At 46.5% G+C, this 19,758-nt stretch overlaps 1 protein-coding gene across 1 annotated transcript in view; it reads left to right on the top strand.

Annotated features, from left to right (window-relative positions):
* GCNA (germ cell nuclear acidic peptidase) overlaps positions 1-19,758 on the top strand; it is a 61,682-nt gene that overhangs the window by 8,755 nt on the left and 33,169 nt on the right. Inside the window, exons 4-7 of the mRNA XM_040405921.1 lie at positions 1,941-1,987; positions 15,141-15,198; positions 17,459-17,541; positions 17,624-18,013. Of these exons, the coding sequence (XP_040261855.1) occupies positions 1,941-1,987; positions 15,141-15,198; positions 17,459-17,541; positions 17,624-18,013 (578 nt within the window). The remainder of the gene's footprint in view (positions 1-1,940; positions 1,988-15,140; positions 15,199-17,458; positions 17,542-17,623; positions 18,014-19,758) is intronic.

The following is a 19,758-nucleotide window of genomic DNA, read 5'->3' on the forward strand; positions in this document are numbered from 1 at the left end:
AGATTTCAGCTTTATCTGCCTTTTTCGACTATCCTTTAGCCAAACATAGGTGGATTAAGAGATTCATAAAAGCTATAAGCAGATTAAGGCCCACCTTGAGACAGACTATTCCACCTTGGGATCTTTCACTGGCACTGAACGCCTTATGTGAATCTCCCTTTGAACCGCTAGATTCTATATCCCTAAAACACTTATCATGGAAAGCAGATTTTTTTTTTGGTAGCGATTACTTCAGCACGTAGAATAGGGGAGATTCAGGCCTCATCTGTGAGAGAACTTTACTTGGGAATTTTGGATGATAGATTAATTTTAAGACTAGATCTAGCCTTTCTACCTAAAGTGGTAACAGCTTTTCATAGGGAACAAGAAATAATCCTGCTCTCTTTCTGTGCCACGAGTTTCTAGGCGCGGTTTCACTGCCTAGACCAGTGATGGCGAACCTTTTAGAGACTGAGTGCCCAAACTTCACCCCAAAACCCACATATTTATCACAGTGCCAACATGGGAATTTCCCCTGAATACTACAGTCCAGTATAGTATATCTTCCATGTACTTTTCGCTATAAAAGCCTGTTTACACTCAGTGCGCTACCTGTGCTGTTCATAGTGCGCCTGCGCTGATGAATGGCAGGAAAAGTCTAAGGCCTCCTGCACATGAGTGTAGGTGTCCCGTTGCCATATTGCGGCCCGCATTTGCGGATCCGCAATACATGGGCACCGTTCCGTGTGCATTCCGCATCACGGATGCGGATCCATTCACTTTAATGGGTCCGCAAATCCGGAGATGAGGAACGGAAGCACGGAACGGAAGCCTACGGAGTGCTTCCATGGGGTTTCATCCCGTACTTCCGTTCCGAAAAAAGATAGAACATGTCCTATCTTTTTGCAGATCGTGGACCCATTAAAGTGAATGGGTCCGCGATCCACTGCGGCTGCCCCATGGTTGGTGTTCATGCATTGCGGCCCGCAGCACGGCCACAGGGTGAACACGTTCGTGTGCAGGAGGCATAAGGCATATTGGTACACCATAGACTTTTCCAGGGTGCAAGTGCCCATAGAGAGGGCTCTGAGTGCCGCCTCTGGCACCCGTGCCATAGGTTCGCCATCACTGGCCTAGACGTACTGAGAATATCTACAAGAGACAGAAAGAAAAGGACTCAAACCTTTTTGTTTGGAGAAGGCAGTAAGGGGAAGAAAGTCACCAAAAGGACATTAACCAGATGGATCAAGCAGACTATTCCAGAGGCCAATAGATTCATAACTAACCCTGTCCGGTCTCTATTAGGGCTCATTCTACCAGGGTGATATCTACCTTCTGGGAAAAAAGGGCATGCGCTACGGTAGACCAAATTTTGCCAAGCAGCAACTTGGTCTAGCTATGGCACATTTTGTAGACCGTACAGTTTAGACTTACAGACCAGTTATAAATTGACCTTTGGTCGGAAGGTCCTTTAAGCTGTGGTCCCTCGCTAATAGGTTAATGGGGTTGTCCCATGTCAGACAATGGGGGCATATCGCTAGGATATGCCCCCATTGTCTGATAGGTGCGGGTCCCAACGGAGCAGGGAAATAAATGGAGGATGCGCTACGCATACGCAGCTGCCCTCCATTAATTTGTATGGGGCCGCTGAAAATAGCCGAGAGTTCCGGCCCGCCCCCATTATAGTCAATGGGGCCAAAGCGGTAGTCTAGGGGCACGAGTGCACTAGCGGCAACACAGATCTTTCAGGCTGTTCACCCACCGGAACAGCCTGCCAGAGTTCCTTGCCGCTAGTGTGAAAGTAGCCTTAGGTGTAACAAATATAATAAATTTGGCCAGATAATTTATTCACAGGAATAGAAAGACTGATATAAGATGTCCATATATCTCCCCTTCTGTTTTTTGTTTTCGATTTTTGGCACGTATGTAATTTTAGAACTTTTTTTTTTTTTTGTTCATAGGTCCCGAATAGTAGAAACAGATTCCAGTGATGAAGAGTTTGAGAAATGTATGTAATGTATTCCTTTTAAAGATTATGCACATGTTCTGTTTTCTAACATCAGTTTGCACCTCTCATTTATGTTGCTATGCACAGTTTATAGGTGTAATGCAGCGAAGAAGCACATCATATGTGCCCAACAAAAGGCTTGCCAGTATTCGCATCTGTTATTCCACAAAAATGAGCCGTTCAGCAACCACACTTATCCCAAATAGCAAATAAATAAATATTATATTATCGTATGGCCTGAATATATAACTGGACTGGACCAACAGCTAAATCCCAAACTAAGAAAAGTGCATGTCCCAATAAATGTAAAATAGGTACATGCTTTACTAAAATATCTTAAACACATTAAAAAGGCATAAAATGAGTCACACTGCATAAACAAGGACTGCATTCCCTAAATACCGTATTTTTCGCCCTATAAGATGCGCCGGCCCATAAGACGCACCTAGGTTTTTGAGGAGGAAAATAAGAAAAAAAATATTTTGAACCAAAAAGTGTGCTTTTGGTGGGTTTTGAACTAATTGTGGTCTGTGGATGGCGCACTGTTATGGGGGATCTGTGGATGGCGCACTGTTATGGGGGATCTGTGGATGGCGCACTGTTATGGGGGATCTGTGGATGGCGCACTGTTATGGGGGATCTGTGGATGGCGCACTGTTATGGGGGATCTGTGGATGGCGCACTGTTATGGGGGATCTGTGGATGGCGCACTGTTATGGGGGATCTGTGGATGGCGCACTGTTATGGGGGATCTGTGGATGGCGCACTGTTATGGGGGGTCTGTGGATGGCGCACTGTTATGGGGGATCTGTGGATGGCGCACTGTTATGGGGGATCTGTGGATGGCGCACTGTTATGGGGGTTCTGTGGATGGCGCACTGTTATGGGGGATCTGTGGATGGCGCACTGTTATGGGGGATCTGTGGATGGCGCACTGTTATGGGGGATCTGTGGATGGCGCACTGTTATGGGGGATCTGTGGATGGCGCACTGTTATGGGGGATCTGTGGATGGCGCACTGTTATGGGGGATCTGTGGATGGCGCACTGTTATGGGGGATCTGTGGATGGCGCACTGTTATGGGGGATCTGTGGATGGCGCACTGTTATGGGGGATCTGTGGATGGCGCACTGTTATGGGGGATCTGTGGGTGGCGCACTGTTATGGGGGATCTGTGGGTGGCGCACTGTTATGGGGGATCTGTGGGTGGCGCACTGTTATGGGGGATCTGTGGGTGGCGCACTGTTATGGGGGATCTGTGGGTGGCGCACTGTTATGGGGGATCTGTGGGTGGCGCACTGTTATGGGGGATCTGTGGGTGGCGCACTGTTATGGGGGATCTGTGGGTGGCGCATTTATAGCATCTTATGCTATGTGTCATCCACAGATCCCCTCCATAAGTGTCCCTGTAGTGAATGACCCTCAATACAGCTGGGGGCCGGCATCTGCTTTTATAATGACAGCGGGGCCCGTGCAGTGACTGTATTCTACTACACGGGCCCCGCTCACTGTATAATCCTATGTCTAATAGTTAATTGTAATTATATGTAATCACATAAGGAGCGCTGTGTATTACCGGTACTTACAACTACAAGCGCTCGCCTGCTCGGTAGGTAGCAGAGAGGAGGGAGGAGGCAGGAGGCAGGCCGGGAGGACGGACGCTGGCAGTGTGAGTCATACGTCATGCACCCACGCCGCCTGCTTCATTCATAAAGTGGGCGGCGCATGACGTATGACTCACACTGCCAGCGTCCGTCCTCCCGGCCTGCCTCCTCCCTCCTCTCTGCTACCTACCTAGCGGCGAGCGCTTGTAGTTGTAAGTACCGGTAATACACAGCGCTCCTTATGTGATTACATACAATTACAATTAACTATTAGACATAGGATTATACAGTGAGCGGGGCCCGTGTAGTAGAATACAGTCACTGCACGGGCCCCGCTGTCATTATAAAAGCAGACGCCGGCCCCCAGTCCCGCCTCCCTCACAGCTGATACACCCGCCGCACGGCATCGCGGCGGGTGTATCATTGAAAACTCAGCAAAATCGGCAGCATTCGCCGTATAAGACGCACTGCTATTTTCCCCCCACTTTTGGGGGGGGAAAAGTGCGTCTTATACGGCGAAAAATGCGGTACGTGACAAGATACACACGCAAATGATAAAATCCACAGATCACAACTACAGGAGTATATAGAAAAAGTACATATGTATGTGTGGTCTATGGATGGTCAAAAAGTATATGGTAGGTAAATGGCAAAACACATGTTCTGGTTCTGACCAAGCTGCCAGTTCGGTTGATGTACTGCTCCAAATTAATTAATGTACGTGCACGGAGAGATCAAATCTGAGACAACCCACAGCTCGGAGTTAAAACAGTATCTCTGGTTTATTTTCTGAAAACAGCAGACAATGCATAGGTTTTACGACAGGAAGAAGTGGGAGGGGGGAGTGAAAGATAAAGTATATCTTTTCTATTGGCTATGAACTCTATACTTTTCTGTAACCTTGACGGCCAGAGGAAATTCCTCCCCCTTGCTCGTGGGTGAAACCGTTACTTCTTCTTTCTTTGTAACTGCTTGCTTGAGCTGAACGTAAACCACAAAGAAACACATGATAAAACACAAAGTAAGATTCTAGTTTATAGGTGTTGGCTGAATGCCTGGCCGCCATCTTAGCTAAAAATAGTCCTCAACAAGCAAGTATCCATTTTGTATCAATAGTCCATAACAGTCCCCCCCTGGAAACTTGATTGTAGACTTTCCCTTCGCCTAGCGAATCCCGTGGGCATACCATTCGTATCCTCTTCACCCGCAGTGGCGACAACCTACCCCTTATAGGTAGGCTCCCGGTTGCTCGGACTTGTGGTAATACCCTGGGATTCATCTCACCCTATCTCAGCCAGGCATCATTGTGAGGAGAGGGAGCGGTGTTGAACGATGTTTCCTTCTGTCCTTCCTCATCGTAGAGGAGCATAATAGGTCGTTCATCAGTTTTCTTCATTCTTTTTGAAAAGCGGGTCACACAAATAAGAACGAGCTTAATCACTACATATATCACTAATATTATTAGGGCTACCTGCAATATTACTTGGACAATTCCCATGAGCCAACCCCCAATACCTTTGAACCAGTTATTGGGGTTAAGGGAAGAGAAGGTATCAGACCACCATGTATCTTTATCAGCTTTATGTGCATCCAGCCATTTATCTCTTAAATCCGCCATCCTCTCTATATCCACCTTAACTTGCAAATTACCCTGCGGGTCTATGTAATGGCAACAAGAGGGTCCCACAATCTGGCACATACCTCCATCTTTAGCTGTAACATAATCTAGAACTAATGTGTGTTGGTTGGTGACAATGATTAACTGGTTTTGCACAATGTTTGAGGTATTCATAAGTCTCATCACCTCCCATATTTGGTCATCCAGGTAGTCTGTTGCTACTACCAGATGATCCCACATCTGCATTATCATGGGATATATGAAGATGGAACTAACAATTTTGTTGGTAATGCTCATCTCTACTACATGTGGCTTGCCATTTGGTCTGGGTGTGTTATCTTTGGCCCTACAATACAAGGTGTGTTTAGGTACTGCATTTATGTCAATTTCAGAGTGTGGTACTTTAAAGGTAGCAGGAGTAAGCCTGGCGATGGTGCACAGTCCTGTGACATTCTCGGATAACCATTTGTATGCTTTGTGTCCACAAACTAAGTATATGTCGTCTGGAACTGCTACTGCTGTGCCATTGAATAATCGGGTAATTAGTTTGGCTAATTGTGTCCCTTTCGCCAACTCATATCCTTTTGACTGACTTTCGGTGTCGTTAGCTAACATACCTGTCCGGAGATCCTGTACAGTACGGTTGTTACAGGGCAGATCCTTTCCGTTCTCAGCATCTACACCAATACACTGCACGTGGCTGTCTGTTTTTGAATCATTGCAACCTGAGTGTATGTGTGGACTAAATGTCATACCTTTGGTTCGTACTTGGAGACAATAACAGTGTGTCCAGCTAGGAAAACATGTGACATTAGCCCAGTGTCCCTCTTGCCAAGGAGTAGAGCTATAATCTACCGAGGGTCCTGATCTGTTTATCATGAGCCATGGGGCATCTGCCCACCCTGCAACAGGTAAGGCTACTTCCCTGTCCTTGTTTGTACTGGATTTAACTTGGTGTATACTAGTGGGAAAGATGGTAGAATTAGACAGGTCAATCAGTTCAGAAAGGTCCCAGAGGTATTGCAAAATAAGGCATACTGGTTGAACTCACGGGACTGTGGGTACAGATCCAACAATCTGAGTTTCAGTCTCCTTCAACCCCTGGACTAAAATTTGATGGTGCGGTATCAGTGAATTGTCCCATTTATCACCCAGTGGCGTGAATACTGCAGATATGCCCACTGTCAAAGTCATGATCAGTATGTGAATCCTCATGGCTTATGGTTCCTGGGACGGTGGGACAGCCTTCACTCTTTTACAATGTGAAGCGTGGATCCAGGTGGGTCTCCCTTCGAGTTTCACAGAGGTTGGGGTGGTCAGCAACACCTGATAAGGTCCCTCGTATCGTGGTTCGAGGGTGCTTCTGACGTGTTTCTTGACCACCACCCACTCTCCAGGTTTGAGAGTGTGGCTTCCCTCCAGGGAGTTTGGATCTGGAATGGAAGAGAAAACTTGTGCATGTATATTAGACAATTGCTTGCTGAAGGCTATCACATATTTTGCAACAGATTCATAATGCATTTGTAACTGTTGTGGGAAATACTGTCCCATTCTTGGCCCTGTTCCAAATAAGATCTCATATGGGGTTAGTTTGTGTGGGGGCCTTGGTGTATGCCTAACTGAAAAGAGGGTTAAAGGCAAACACTGAACCCAATTAAGCCCTGTCTCCCTGGTCATCTTCAGCATTTTAGATTTTAACACCCCGTTCAATCTTTCGACTTTGCCGCTGCTTTGGGGCCTGTATGGGGTATGATACGCCAGGTGTGACCCTACCATCTTCCAGACCTCTTGGGTTAGACTAGCAGTGAATGCTGGGCCATGATGACTCTCAATGACCTCAGGTACTCCGAACCTACAGACAAGCTCCTGCATCAGTTTTTTTTGCAGTAGTGGTTGCTGTCTGGTTTCGGACGGGGTAGGCTTCTGGCCACCCAGAGAACAAGTCTATCACTACTAGCACATATTGAAACCATTGGCACATTGGCATCTGGATATGATCGATTTGTATCCTCTGAAAGGGATATAAGGCTTTCGGGAGACATTTTCTGGGAGTGGGCTCGGTTCTGCCGGGGTTACACTCTGCACAGATGAGACACGCTTGAGTATGTCTCACCAGGACAGGGGTTATCCCTGGGGCCACCCATATTTTGTCAATTAGTTCTTTCATGATGGTTTTGGATTGGTGGGTGGGCCCATGGGCCACTGAGGCTATTAGGGGATAAAGAGCTCCGGGTAGGCAGACTCTCTTTCCTTGTGTCCAGAGTCCAGATTCTTCTTCGAGGGCTGATTCTTTCAGCCAGATTTCCTTTTCCCTGGGAGTGGCCTGTTTCTGCATTTGTTTCAGTAGGTCCCATGTGATTTCTTCTTGTTCCAGGTCCTCCTGTGTTATCATAATCTGGTCTGACTGGACTCTTTCCTCTTTCACTGCTGCTTCCTTGGCCGCTTGGTCAGCTAGGGCGTTTCCTCTGGCCTCAGGGGTGTCAGCTCGAGCATGGGCCTTTACTTTGATCACTGCCATTTGGTTGGGCAGGAGTACTGCTGCCATTAGGGCTGCTACTGCTGCAGCATTCTTAATCGGGGTTCCTGCAGCTGTGATGTAATCCCGGGCCTTCCATATTAGTCCAAAGTCATAAACCACTCCAAAGGCATATCTAGAATCTGTGTAGATATTGGCGGTAGAGTCTTTTGCCATGAGGCAGGCTTCAGTGAGGGCAATGAGTTCAGCTTCTTGTGCTGACTGGTCTGGGCGCAATTGTCTTGCACACAGCACTTCATGACTGCCATGCCTGTATAGAACTTCCCCTTGTCATCGGCGTACCTTGAGCCGTCCACAAAGAGAATCCAATGAGGGTTTGTCAGAGGAGTGTCTTGGACTGATGGTGGTGTCCCTACTTCAGCTTCCATCATTGTGATGCAATCATGTTCTTGTTCCTTGTAAAGAGAGTCGGTTGAGGCCCATAGTTCTTCTTCCTGAAGATCCTCTTCAGCATGTAGATCAATAAAATCTTCAGAATCTCCATTATACTCCCCCCTTGGAAGAGGAAGGAGTGCAGCAGGATTGAGGATGTGGCACCTCTGAATGGTGACATTATCTGGCAGAAGCAAACTACACTGAAGCCGGAGGTGGCGCTGTGCAGTGAGGTGTTTAGGTTGAGTCTGCTGGAGGATGGCAGAAATGTCATGGGGAGCCAGAATAGTGAGGGGATGACCCAGCACAACGTCAGATGTGACGTTTAGAAGAGAGCTGGCAGCATGGATAGCTCTGACACAGGAAGGGGCGGCTCTGGCTACTGGGTCAAGACGCTTAGAATAGTAACCCAAGGGCCGATTGCGGCCACCATGAGTTTGAGTGAGGACTCCAGTGGCGTGACCTTGGCGTTCCATGACATACAGCCGGAAAGGAAGGTTGTAGTTGGGGATGCCAAGAGCAGGGGCAGATGCAATGGCGGCCTTTAATGACTGAAAAGCTTCTCCGGCCTCCATTGTCATCTGGAAAGGAGTAGCAGCATTACGAGGTATACAGTCATATAAGGGCTGCATGAGGACAGAAGCATCAGATATCCAAGGCCTGCAGTAGGAGATGAGTCCCAGAAAGGTTTGCAGCTGATGAGGAGTGTCCGGGAGTTGGATGTCAGAGATAGCCTTCTTCCTCTCCTCAGTGAGGTGCTTGTGACCTTGAGAGATGCAATGACCTAGGAAGACAACTTTGGGGAGACAGTTGTAGTTTGGCTTGTGAGACTCGACATCCAGCAGAGGCTAAAAACTGGAGAAGTGAGACAGATTTTGTCATGCAGATTTGGGGAGAGACCGCACAGAGAAGGTCATCCACATACTGGAGGAGTTCCACATCCGGGTGATCTGCTTGCCAGGGTTGCAGAACAGAGGACATAGCCTTGCTGAAGCAGGAAGGGCTGTTTTGAGCCCCTTGAGGCATAACAGTCCAGGTGTACTGTTTGCCTGCATGTGTGAAAGCAAAAAGAAACTGACATTTCTCATGTAAGGGAACAGAAAAGAATGCATTGGCCAGATCAATGACAGTGAAAGTAGTGGCAGTGGGTGGAATGCCAGCAAGGAGTGTGTGCGGATTGGGGACAATAGGTGTCTCAAGAACAGTAGCCTCATTGACAGCTCTGAGGTCCTGCACCATGCGGTACGTTGGAGGCTGTCCTTTCTCCCTTTTCTTCCGTACTGGGTAAAGGGGTGAGTTACAGGGAGAAGTAGGGATCTTGATTGCCCCATTCTGCAGGAGGGCCTGCACCTGGAGGGTAATAGCATCCTGTTGTGAGATAGAAAGCGGATATTGCGCTTTGTATAGCAGAACCTTGGGATCCTTCAGGGTCACAGTGACCGGTGGGACATTGAGGCGTCCGATATCCTGGGGTCCTTTGGTCCAGAGAGTATCGGGGATGAGGTGCAAAATGGTTTGCAGCGAATCCCCTTGCTCATATGAGTCAGCGTCCTGAAGTGTGGTTAATGCCATAAGGAGGCAAGTATCTTCCGGGTGTAGGGCTGTACCGAGGGTGACTGTTCCATCCTCTTTGAACTGTATGTTAGCCTGGATTTTCTGAAGAAAATCAGAGCCTAACAGATTGAAGGGGCATGTTTGGCTGACAACAAACTGCAACATGACTCCTGCAGGGAGGTGGAGTTGGGGGGTTTTAGTCCGGGAGAATCTAGGGGAAGTGACTGTGAGTGGCTTGGTCACGGAGTTATGTTGCACAACCCCCTCTAGTCCAGAACAAGGTAATTGAATGTCAGTGAGCCAAGAATGAGGTACGGCAGTCTCACATAATACACTGCGGGCTGCACCAGTGTCCACAAGAAATGAAAGTTCCTTCCCTGCAACCTCGAGAGTCACTCGAGGGGTGGGACCGGTAGGAGGGGTAGAGACTGTCATATATGGAATGTCCCCTCCCTGCACTGGTTTGCCAGCGTCCTATTACGATGAAGGGGGCTGAGTGCCCCCCTGTCGCCGTTGATTGGTTGGCCACAGATGTTTGCTACGGCAGTGCCGTTTTATGTGTCCGGGATTGCCGCACCCATAACAGACATAAGGGGGTGGGTGTTCTCCACCATCTTCTCCTGACATTACGGCTATCACAGCAGCACGGGTTTTCTTTGTGTTACTCTCTAGACCCTTTGCAATCTGCTCCAACATATCTAGTGTCAAGGATTTCCACTCGGGGCGACAGGTCACAAGGGCTTTGTTTATCTCTGGTCGTAGACCATCGACAAACGAGCGGGCCAAGAGTCTGAGATGAACAGGCTCATTTTGACTAAAACCCATGTCTTTGTAATTTTGTTTAATCCTCTGAGCAAATTTCTCGACAGTTTCAACTTTTTCCTGTGTCATATCCTGTAATGTCGTGGATTGGTCTGCTAATCTTGCTTTCGCCCATTTCTGTAGTTCTATAAAGAATTCTCCAGACTCATGATCCCGGGGGTCAAAGTTAGCACCTTTAAGTTCAGGGATGTGGATTTGATCCATTATCAGTGTGGAGTATTCACCTGTCTTGTTTTCCACTATACTTTGCAGGTCCGACCATGTGCACCCATAGGTTTGATGCACTTGGGACAGTTTCCTGAAAAATGGCATGGGATGGGTCTCAGGGTCAGGCAGTAAATTCACTATGGTGAATAACTGTTGTGGGGTGAAAGACACATATTTTGGTGGTCCCTGTGGCCGGTTAAGTGCTAGGGCTTCTTTCAGTGTCTCAAGGTTTCCCTGCTCAATTTTCTGTAAGTTCTTTTGTAACTCTGTAATCTGACCCTGCAGTATTTGATCTTGTGAACGTCGTGATGGGCGCACGACCATGGGCACAGTCCACTGTGGTGCCAGGGATAAAGTTGGCGGATCACCGTAGTCTGTCGGGGTACCCCGCGAAGGAGTCTGCATATTACCCGGTGCATTTTGTATGCCCATTGTGGATTCTGCAGCACAGTCTGCATCCCCCTGTTCTGCTTCATCAGGTTGCCCTCCTACCATTATAGGAGTAAGGGTGGCAGGTGAGTGGGGTAGCATGAATGTACCGTCCGGGTTAACCATGGGGTACAAGGTAGTAGGAAGGGGCAAGGGTGACATAGGAGTGACGGGGGGGTCCGGACCGAATGATATTAAAGGTCCGTTCATGGGCGTTGCCTGGGGACAAGATGGCGCTGTAGCTAACACGGGAAGTGATGGGACGTGCCGGGGAGTAGTTACCAAGGTGTGGTTTTGTGGGTGGGGAACCCCACAGGGAAGGCACGTATCACGGGAGGAGGGATTCTGTTGACCACATGTTTTGCCGGTCCACCCACCTGCTTTCTTCCTGGCGCCATTATAGGGTGGTGGCAAGTCATGTATCAATGCAACACCAGGCTTACAGAAATATCTGTCTTTTCTCATCAAAATTTAGTCCCCCCCCCCCCCCGGTCTGTTCAAATTCTTTACTACAGTCCAACCACACACGGACCATGTCTGTCAATTTATCATCTTCTAACTTCCCCCTCTTCTCGTTTAACAACACTTGCCAGGTGGCACTACATAGGATGCCTCCTTTACAGACACTATAACTCTTCTCCAACTTAGTTAATCCTTTTATGAAACGTTTGCCTCTCCTGTCCGCCACGTACTGTTCAGGTGAACAGTAGCCCTTCGGGACACTTTCCTCATTTCCCATTATCTCTCGTACCTACTGAAGCCGCCTAAAGACCTCTGTATAGAGTAATCACTGGACGTGAAGACCTTTGAGTCCCGGTCAGCACACTCTGGGCTACCGCGAACCGCTCTCCACCCATCTGTGATCGTCTTCTTTATGGAGATTTGAGTCAGACACCGGGCTGAACTCCGATACAGGCACACAGGAGAACTCCGTGTCTCAGTCAGTGATACTTGTCAACAGGGTCTTCACAACTTATAGGCACAACACAGTACATCAAGACCTTAAAAAAACATATGGGGTTCTTACTTTCATGCCCTCGAGGACGTCCCAGACTGCTTCCGCACCCCTCCCTCAGACGAACACCAAGAGGCTACACCAGGGGACACTTTATGGGCAAGATGAATCAATTTTCTTACCTCATATCACGGGTTACGATCCCGGTGTCCGTTAGTGCGCCTCTCCTCGTCTGGTCTCTGGGGGTACGGGAACAGAGGGTCAAATCCTCGAGCCCCACGATTGGGCGCCAAAATTGTTCTGGTTCTGGCCAAGCTGCCAGTTCGGTTGATGTACTGCTCCAAATTAATTAATGTACGTGCACATAGAGATCAAATCTGAGACAACCCACAGCTCGGAGTTAAAACAGTATCTCTGGTTTATTTTCTGAAAACAGCAGACAATACATAGGTTTTACGACAGGAAGAAGTGGGAGGGGGGAGTGAAAGATAAAGTATATCTTTTCTATTGGCTATGAACTCTATACTTTTCTGTAACCTTGACGGCCAGAGGAAATTCCTCCCCCCTCCCCCCTTGCTCGTGGGTGAAACCGTTACTACTTCTTTCTTTGTAACTGCTTGCTTGAGCTGAACGGAAACCACAAAGAAACACATGATAAAACACAAAGTAAGATTCTAGTTTATAGGTGTTGGCTGAATGCCTGGCCGCCATCTTAGCTAAACATAGTCCTCAACAAGCAAGTATCCATTTTGTATCAATAGTCCATAACACACATACCTATGCCTCCAAAATGATCAGTCAAAGAATGGTTAAAGAAGCATAAAGTGAAAGTTTTGGAATCCAATAGAAATGTTGTGGAAGGACTTGAAGTTCATGGGAGGAAACTCGCCAACATAAGAGTTGAAGCTGTTTTGTGTGGAGGAATGGGCTAAGATTTCCCCAAGCTAATGTGCACGATTAATCAACAATTAGCGGAAATATTTAGGTGCAGTTATCGCTGCACAAGGGGGTCACAGCAGATACTGAACAACGGTTCACATACTTTTACAACTCAGATGTGATATTGGATCATATTCCTCAATACATAAAAGACCAAGTCTCTAGTATTTTTGACTCCTTTATGTCCGTTTTTCATCCTTACACATACGGGGTGAGCAGCTACATCCCTAGATAGATAGATATATAAATTTGTAAGCACTACTGTATTTTTCATTTGTATTATTTTGGGGTATGTGGGACTTATTACATTCGTTGGGGGTGAACTCAGCAATATTGTGTGTTTTTTTATTTTATTTTATTTTTTTAACCAGTTTTACTAAATAAAACCACTTATGTGAAAAATTTTGTTTTTATTTTTTTATAAACTTTATTGAGCTTTAATTTGTTTTCTTTACTCCCACTAGGAGATGTTTTATAATGCATTACACCTATTACTGTAGCAGTGACAGACTATCGACATAATCATGGCAGGCTTTGGGGCCTTTGTTAGGCCTCTGGCTGCCAAGGCATCACATCGATACCCTCTAGTTGTCTTCCCGGCGGGAGAACTGCTACAGTCAGTGCTGGGCTCCAGCAGTGATCCGCGTGCTATACACCTGAATAAGTACACAGGCTGCACTGATACAGTGCTCCAGAACAAAAAATTGAAGGAGGATAAAAAATCATCAGACACTAAAAGGCAAATTAATTTCATAAATTACCTATCCTACTCCAGCCAGATCAAAAGCTGTGTTAACAATTCTGTAATATAGATTTACACTATCCTGAGGTTCAACTGTCAATTTTTTATTTTTTTTTAAACTTTTTTTTTGTAAAAGCAAATCTAGACTAAAATTGGTTGAGGAAAAAAATAAAAGGTAACCCTTTATTTCTCCTAGTCCCACACCTAATACTTTCAGGAAAGATAGGTGTCACCCTAAGTCTGTGTCAGGAAAGACATTTAAGTAGACAGATGTAATGTGCTGGTTATAAATTTTGTGTACTTGTGTAGTCTTATATGGTCTTTTTTATTTTGGATGTTAAATGTCAAAGGTGTTGTGGAAATTTTATTATGCAGACATTTTACTTTAGGATGTGTGTGTGTGTGTGTGTTTTTATAGATTGTCATCTGTCTCCCTGTGTCTGATTTAGCCAAGGAGCGCTCTAGCAGAGGGTACTTTGGCTGAATCGGGACCAGTGGTAAAACTGTCAGTATGAAAACCTTCTCATGGGCTTGGAGACATATCTGCTTTTAAGACATGCATATCTGCCTTGTCGGTATACTAGTACCGTATACTGACAATAGCCATAGCAATGTCTCGCAGATAATTTCAATCCTATAGGAACCAGTAGAATGATCTTTATTAGATACTGATCACCTTTGAGCAGTATTGAATGAGGTCCATGCTGACAGTGATGGGGGGTGGGCGGCCACCTGGCTGGTCGGACAATGGAAATGACTCATCCTTCCTTATACAGGGATGGGGTGTGTGCATTGTCTGCCGAGCCACATTGATTGCCCCGCCCTGTCCTTTGACATCACTTCCTGTATCCTTGTCTTGGGCCAGCCCCTTTTACACCTTTTGTTAGTAAATAAGACTCAGACTGAGCAGGGAGGGGAGGAGTTGCTTAGAATTTTCAATCAAGATGGTAACACCTGTGTCTGTCTCTGACTGGGGTTGAGGGAAGAGAGATTTACCTATTTCTTTACACAAAGTTTTATGCGAGCTGATTACAACTATTATTTTCTACAACAAAGGGAATCTTTTACCTACATATATGCTGTCCTATCTGAGGGCTGGAGACCACACTATACAAAGAAGACGCTCCGGATTCCTCCAGTTCATCAGCTTCTGCTTCTCTCCATCCTCTGCTGCTGATAAACCACTCTTTTTCCATAGCAATCAGCATGAGAACACATGAATATGAAGACTGAGTGGAGTCCAGCGCTTGGTTCACACTAAAAGCTGCTCAAGACCAGTTTTAGCAGTGTGGCTGTCACCAGTTTATACTGCCCTCAGATAGCGCTGCATGAGACTGGTCATAGATTTATGCAATAATGTTTATTTTTTTTATAGTTTTAACAGAACTAAAAACACCAAAAACCTCAACTAAAGTTGTGGATAAACAGAACAGGTATGTTTTTAAAAGAAACATTTGCTTCAAGGCTTAATGTATAAGTCATGTATTACATATATGAATTATTCATAGATTGGGTTATAGCTTGGCTTCTATAGTCTAGTCTTCAACTATTTCACACTATGCCTTTTAAAGGGTACCTATACCTTCATGCAAAGCTTGGAGGGTGCAGCGTTGCTTCTCAGAGCGATCTGCATCTTCCACCTACATCTGCTTTGCTCTACTTTTGCAGCATGTGGAGTACGTATCCATAGAAAGTATATAGGGTGTGTACTTCTCCTGTAGAGGTGATGCAAGTGGAATGTGCAAATCACCCTAAGAAGTGCCGCTGCACCTTCTGTGCTTTGTGGGAAAGTTTAGGTACCCTTTAAAACACATTTGCTGGGGCTGGAGGAGCTAATCTATCACCCCACCTGCCCTATATATTTGCCTCTAGAAGCAATGAGTTTAGTCAAGAATACCTATGTAATGTGTCATGTACAGTATTCACATAGATAACTTTGCTTTGAGTTCGGCTCCCATGAACTACAGATGGTTTAGGAAATGTAGCCATCATACAGACCTCATTTCACACATGGCCGTGTAAAAGCGACCTAAGGGCACATTCACGTGACCGTGGTTTGGTTCCACATCCGAGCCGCATTTTTTGCAGCTCGGCTGCGGACCTGTTCACTTCAATGGGGCCGCAAAAGATGCGGCCAGCACTGTCTGCTGTCCGCATCTGTTGCTCTGTTCCGTGGCCCCGCAAAAATTTAGTCATGTCCTGTTCTTGTCCGTTTTGCGGACAAGAACAGGCATTTTTATAAAGGGCCATTAGTTCTGCAAATTGTGGAAGGCACACAGGCGACATCCGTGTTCATCCACCAGCCTGTTTGATGCCAGCACTTCTAAATACAGGACACCTCTAGCCAGTTGGTTGCAGGTGGTCCTGGTTTAGCAAGTGGAGTACTTTGCTAAATTACTGCAACGGACTTAAAGAGGACCTTTCACTACAATAAAAAATCTAAACTAAGCATACAAACATTGAGCGTGGCGCCCAGGGATCTCCCTGCACTTACTATTATCCCTGGGCGCCGCTCCGTTCTCCCGGTATAGGCTCCGGTATCTTTAGATTTTCGGCTCAACTGGGAGTAGCCTGCCGGTGTCTCCTTCTCCCAGGCTGGAGCGCTGGCCAATCGCAGCGCTCAGCTCATAGCCTGAGTTTTTTTTTTTTCTCGGGCTATGAGCTGAGCGCTGCGATTGGCCAGCACTCCAGCCTGGGAGAAGGAGACTCCGGCAGGCTCCTCCCAGTTCAGCCAAAAATCTGAAGATACCGGGAGAACGGAGCGGCGCCCAGGGATAATAGTAAGTGCAGGGAGATCCCTGGGTGCCGCTCTCCATGTCTGTATGCTTAGTTTAGATTTTTTTATTGTAGTGAATGGTCCTCTTTAAAGCCCCCATCACATGAAAGGGTTTTTCCGAGATTTTAATACTGATGACCTATGCTCAGGATAGGTCATCAGTATCTGATCAGTGGGGGTCTGACACCTGGGACCCTGCCGATTAGCTGTTTGAGAAGGCAGCGGTGCTCGCAGTAGCGCCGTGGCCTTCTCACAGCTTTCCCAGTGACACTGTTATCTGTCACATGGCCTGGATGCAGCTCAGCCCCATAGAAGTGCCAACCCCCACCGATCAGATACTGATGACTTATCTAGAGGACAGAATGGTAGATGTAGAGCAGCACCCACGGACCATCAAACGACCACACTGGAATGCATCAGTCAAACCACAGCCGCAGATCCTCAGCAGCCCACCAAATAGTAAAAAAAAAAAAAAAAAAAAAACAGGTAACGGCAGCATCTCCAGCGACTTCTTTATTGGACAGACTTGCCAGAAAGTGTGCCATAAAAATAAATGGCTTAACAAAGGCTATGTAGTAGCCAAAACATTGCTGTTTATTTTTATGGTACACTTTCTGTGAAGTCTGTCCAATAAAGAAGTCGCTGGAGATGCTGCAGTTACCGGTTTGTATTATCTAGAGGAGAGGTCATCAGTGTTAAAATATCGGAAAACCCTTTTAATGTACTGTCAGCTGACCCCCGCTGTGAACCTTATTTATATGGTACGGCTGACAGCTATAGGGGAGGGGGGGGATGTCTATGTTCTTCTTAAATATAATTTTTTTTTTTTTCTTCTCCTGTTTTAGCTGCTTACCTTTTAGATATTTGAAAATTAATTTTATATGAATAAAATATATTTCAAATGCTTGTTTTAACAGCTTGAAAGTGTTCATTGTTGAATCAGATGATGACTTTGATTCAGTATTTTCTAAAAGTTGGAAAACGCCTAAAACTAAAAATGGTAAGTAATGTTTAATTTTCGAAGTCGTGTATTACTAGAAATAGATCCTTTTTGAGGTCTCTCACAGTTGTGTTATTCATAGGAATCAAGACCCATGGTAAAGGATCTAAAAGTTCTCAGGAAACAGTTGGATCTCTGCAGTTGAATTCTCCAGTGTTTATCAGCGACAGTGATGATGATTCAATAGTTATTAAAAGCACGTGGCGTGACAGACATAGAACAGATCGTAACATAAAGACAGATAATGGATCTACCTCAAAGCCTGTGAAGAAAACTGGCAAGGAAAATAATTCTAACAGTGAGGGTGGACATGATGCAAAGAAATGGCCAGCTGGGAATCGGCCCAAGATCATGACTTCTGGGAGCTCTGATGAGGAGTTTGAATGTCTAATGGACCGCATTAAAAACCGGACAAAGAACCAAACGCCTAGTTCAGCTGCAAGTAAAATCAAACCAAAGACTGCTGCAACAGGTCAGCTATTGAGAGGGTCTATGAAAATAAGGGACAGTGCATTAATCTGCTGTTTTAATGGGAACGCTCTAGGCAAAGGTGATGCTTTAGTATGACTAGTCCACAGCCTTTGTATCGTGCACTTCAGGTAATATACTTGGTGCAATTGCAAGAAAAGTAAGTGGACCCTTTGGAATTACCTGGATTTCTGCATTGATTACTAGTGAAATGTGATTTGGATGACAATCTTACTAGAACAACAAACAGATGTACAGCTCATGTCTTTTATTGAGCACATTAAAGGTTTTTATATATGACCTGTTCTCAGGATAGCTCATCAATATCAGATTGGCATTCAGCTACTTGAAGAGACCGCAGCACTCATACAAGCACCACCTTCTCTTCACTGTTTATCTGCTCGCCGTCAGAATTGCAGCTCCACAGTCCTGTTCAAGTGAATAGGAAGGAGCCATCCCATAGAAGTGAATGGGCCCCCCGATCTGATATTGGCTACCTGTCTTGAGGATAGATTGTCAATATAAAAAGAAAGTAGACAACCCCTTTAAGTAAACCTCTTCAATGCAGGGAGAAAAATATGTACCCTTTTAATTTAAAAGCTTTGAACACCTTTAGGCTTTTTTTTTATTGCATTTTACGAATTTAAACTTTCTTTCCCATATTCATTGCGGGACAAAGAAACCGTGGGTATAGCTATGTCCTCTAGGAGGCGTTGACACTAGTAAAAGCTGTTAGCTCCTCCCCTGGCAGCTATACCCCATCCAGCCTGGAGAGAGAGCTTCAGTTTTTTTCTAGTGTCAATAGGAGGCAAGATCTCCTGAAGATTTTTTATTTTAGTTAATTTTTTTTCCTTTTTCAGATGGGAAAACAGTGGCGACTCGCCTCCCTGTTATCCTGGGGTCGAGTTGCGCCAGTGCCGGTCATCCGCACTGCTGCCTCCCCCACAGAAGACAAGGTGGACCTGGGCAGCCTCACTCCCCTGCATCCTGCCAGCCAAGGGGTCACCTAGGTCTGCCAAAGAGAAGACCCTCCCGCCATACCAGTCTCCTGCCACTATGGTGCCAGCTGCTGAGGAGGTGACCCTGCTGGAGAAGGTACCTTTATGGGCCCACCTAGGGAGGGTGAAGTGAAGAGGAGGAAGATAAGGTGAGTACACGGGATAGGTAAGTATGTTTTATCCCTCTTCCCCTTCTGTAGTTCCTAGGGTTAGGCACCGGAAAACAGACGCAGGATATGGGCTGACTTGTGGCTGTTAATAGGGCCTCACTAGGCTCTGCCAGAGGAATGGCTTCCAAGCCAAGTATGCACAGGATCTGAGGGTAGCCTCAGTTTTTAGGTTGGCCATACTATTTTTCTAGCACTAGGACCCCCACTCACTTTCCCTCCAGTCTGTCGGCTACGCGGCCATTTAGGGGGTTAATAAAATCGCAGGCGCTGCTTACTCGTGGCCCGCAATCTCCCGGCTGGTCGTCTTAGGCAGATGTCTGCAGTTACCACAATCCACCCTTTCGGGAACGGCACCAGACAAGCGCCGCTCTGGAAGGGTTAACCCCCTATGACGCCTGCCGTCGCAGAATTCGGCCCGCGATCTTCCAGTCCCCCCGGACTGGAAGATCGCGGGCCGAATTCTGCGACGGCAGGCGTCATAGGGGGTTAACCCTTCCAGAGCGGCGCTTGTCTGGTGCCGTTCCCGAAAGGGTGGATTGTGGTAACTGCAGACATCTGCCTAAGACGACCAGCCGGGAGAT

This window comes from Bufo bufo, chromosome 8 (genome assembly GCF_905171765.1).
Source record: "Bufo bufo chromosome 8, aBufBuf1.1, whole genome shotgun sequence".
Lineage (NCBI taxonomy): Eukaryota > Metazoa > Chordata > Amphibia > Anura > Bufonidae > Bufo > Bufo bufo.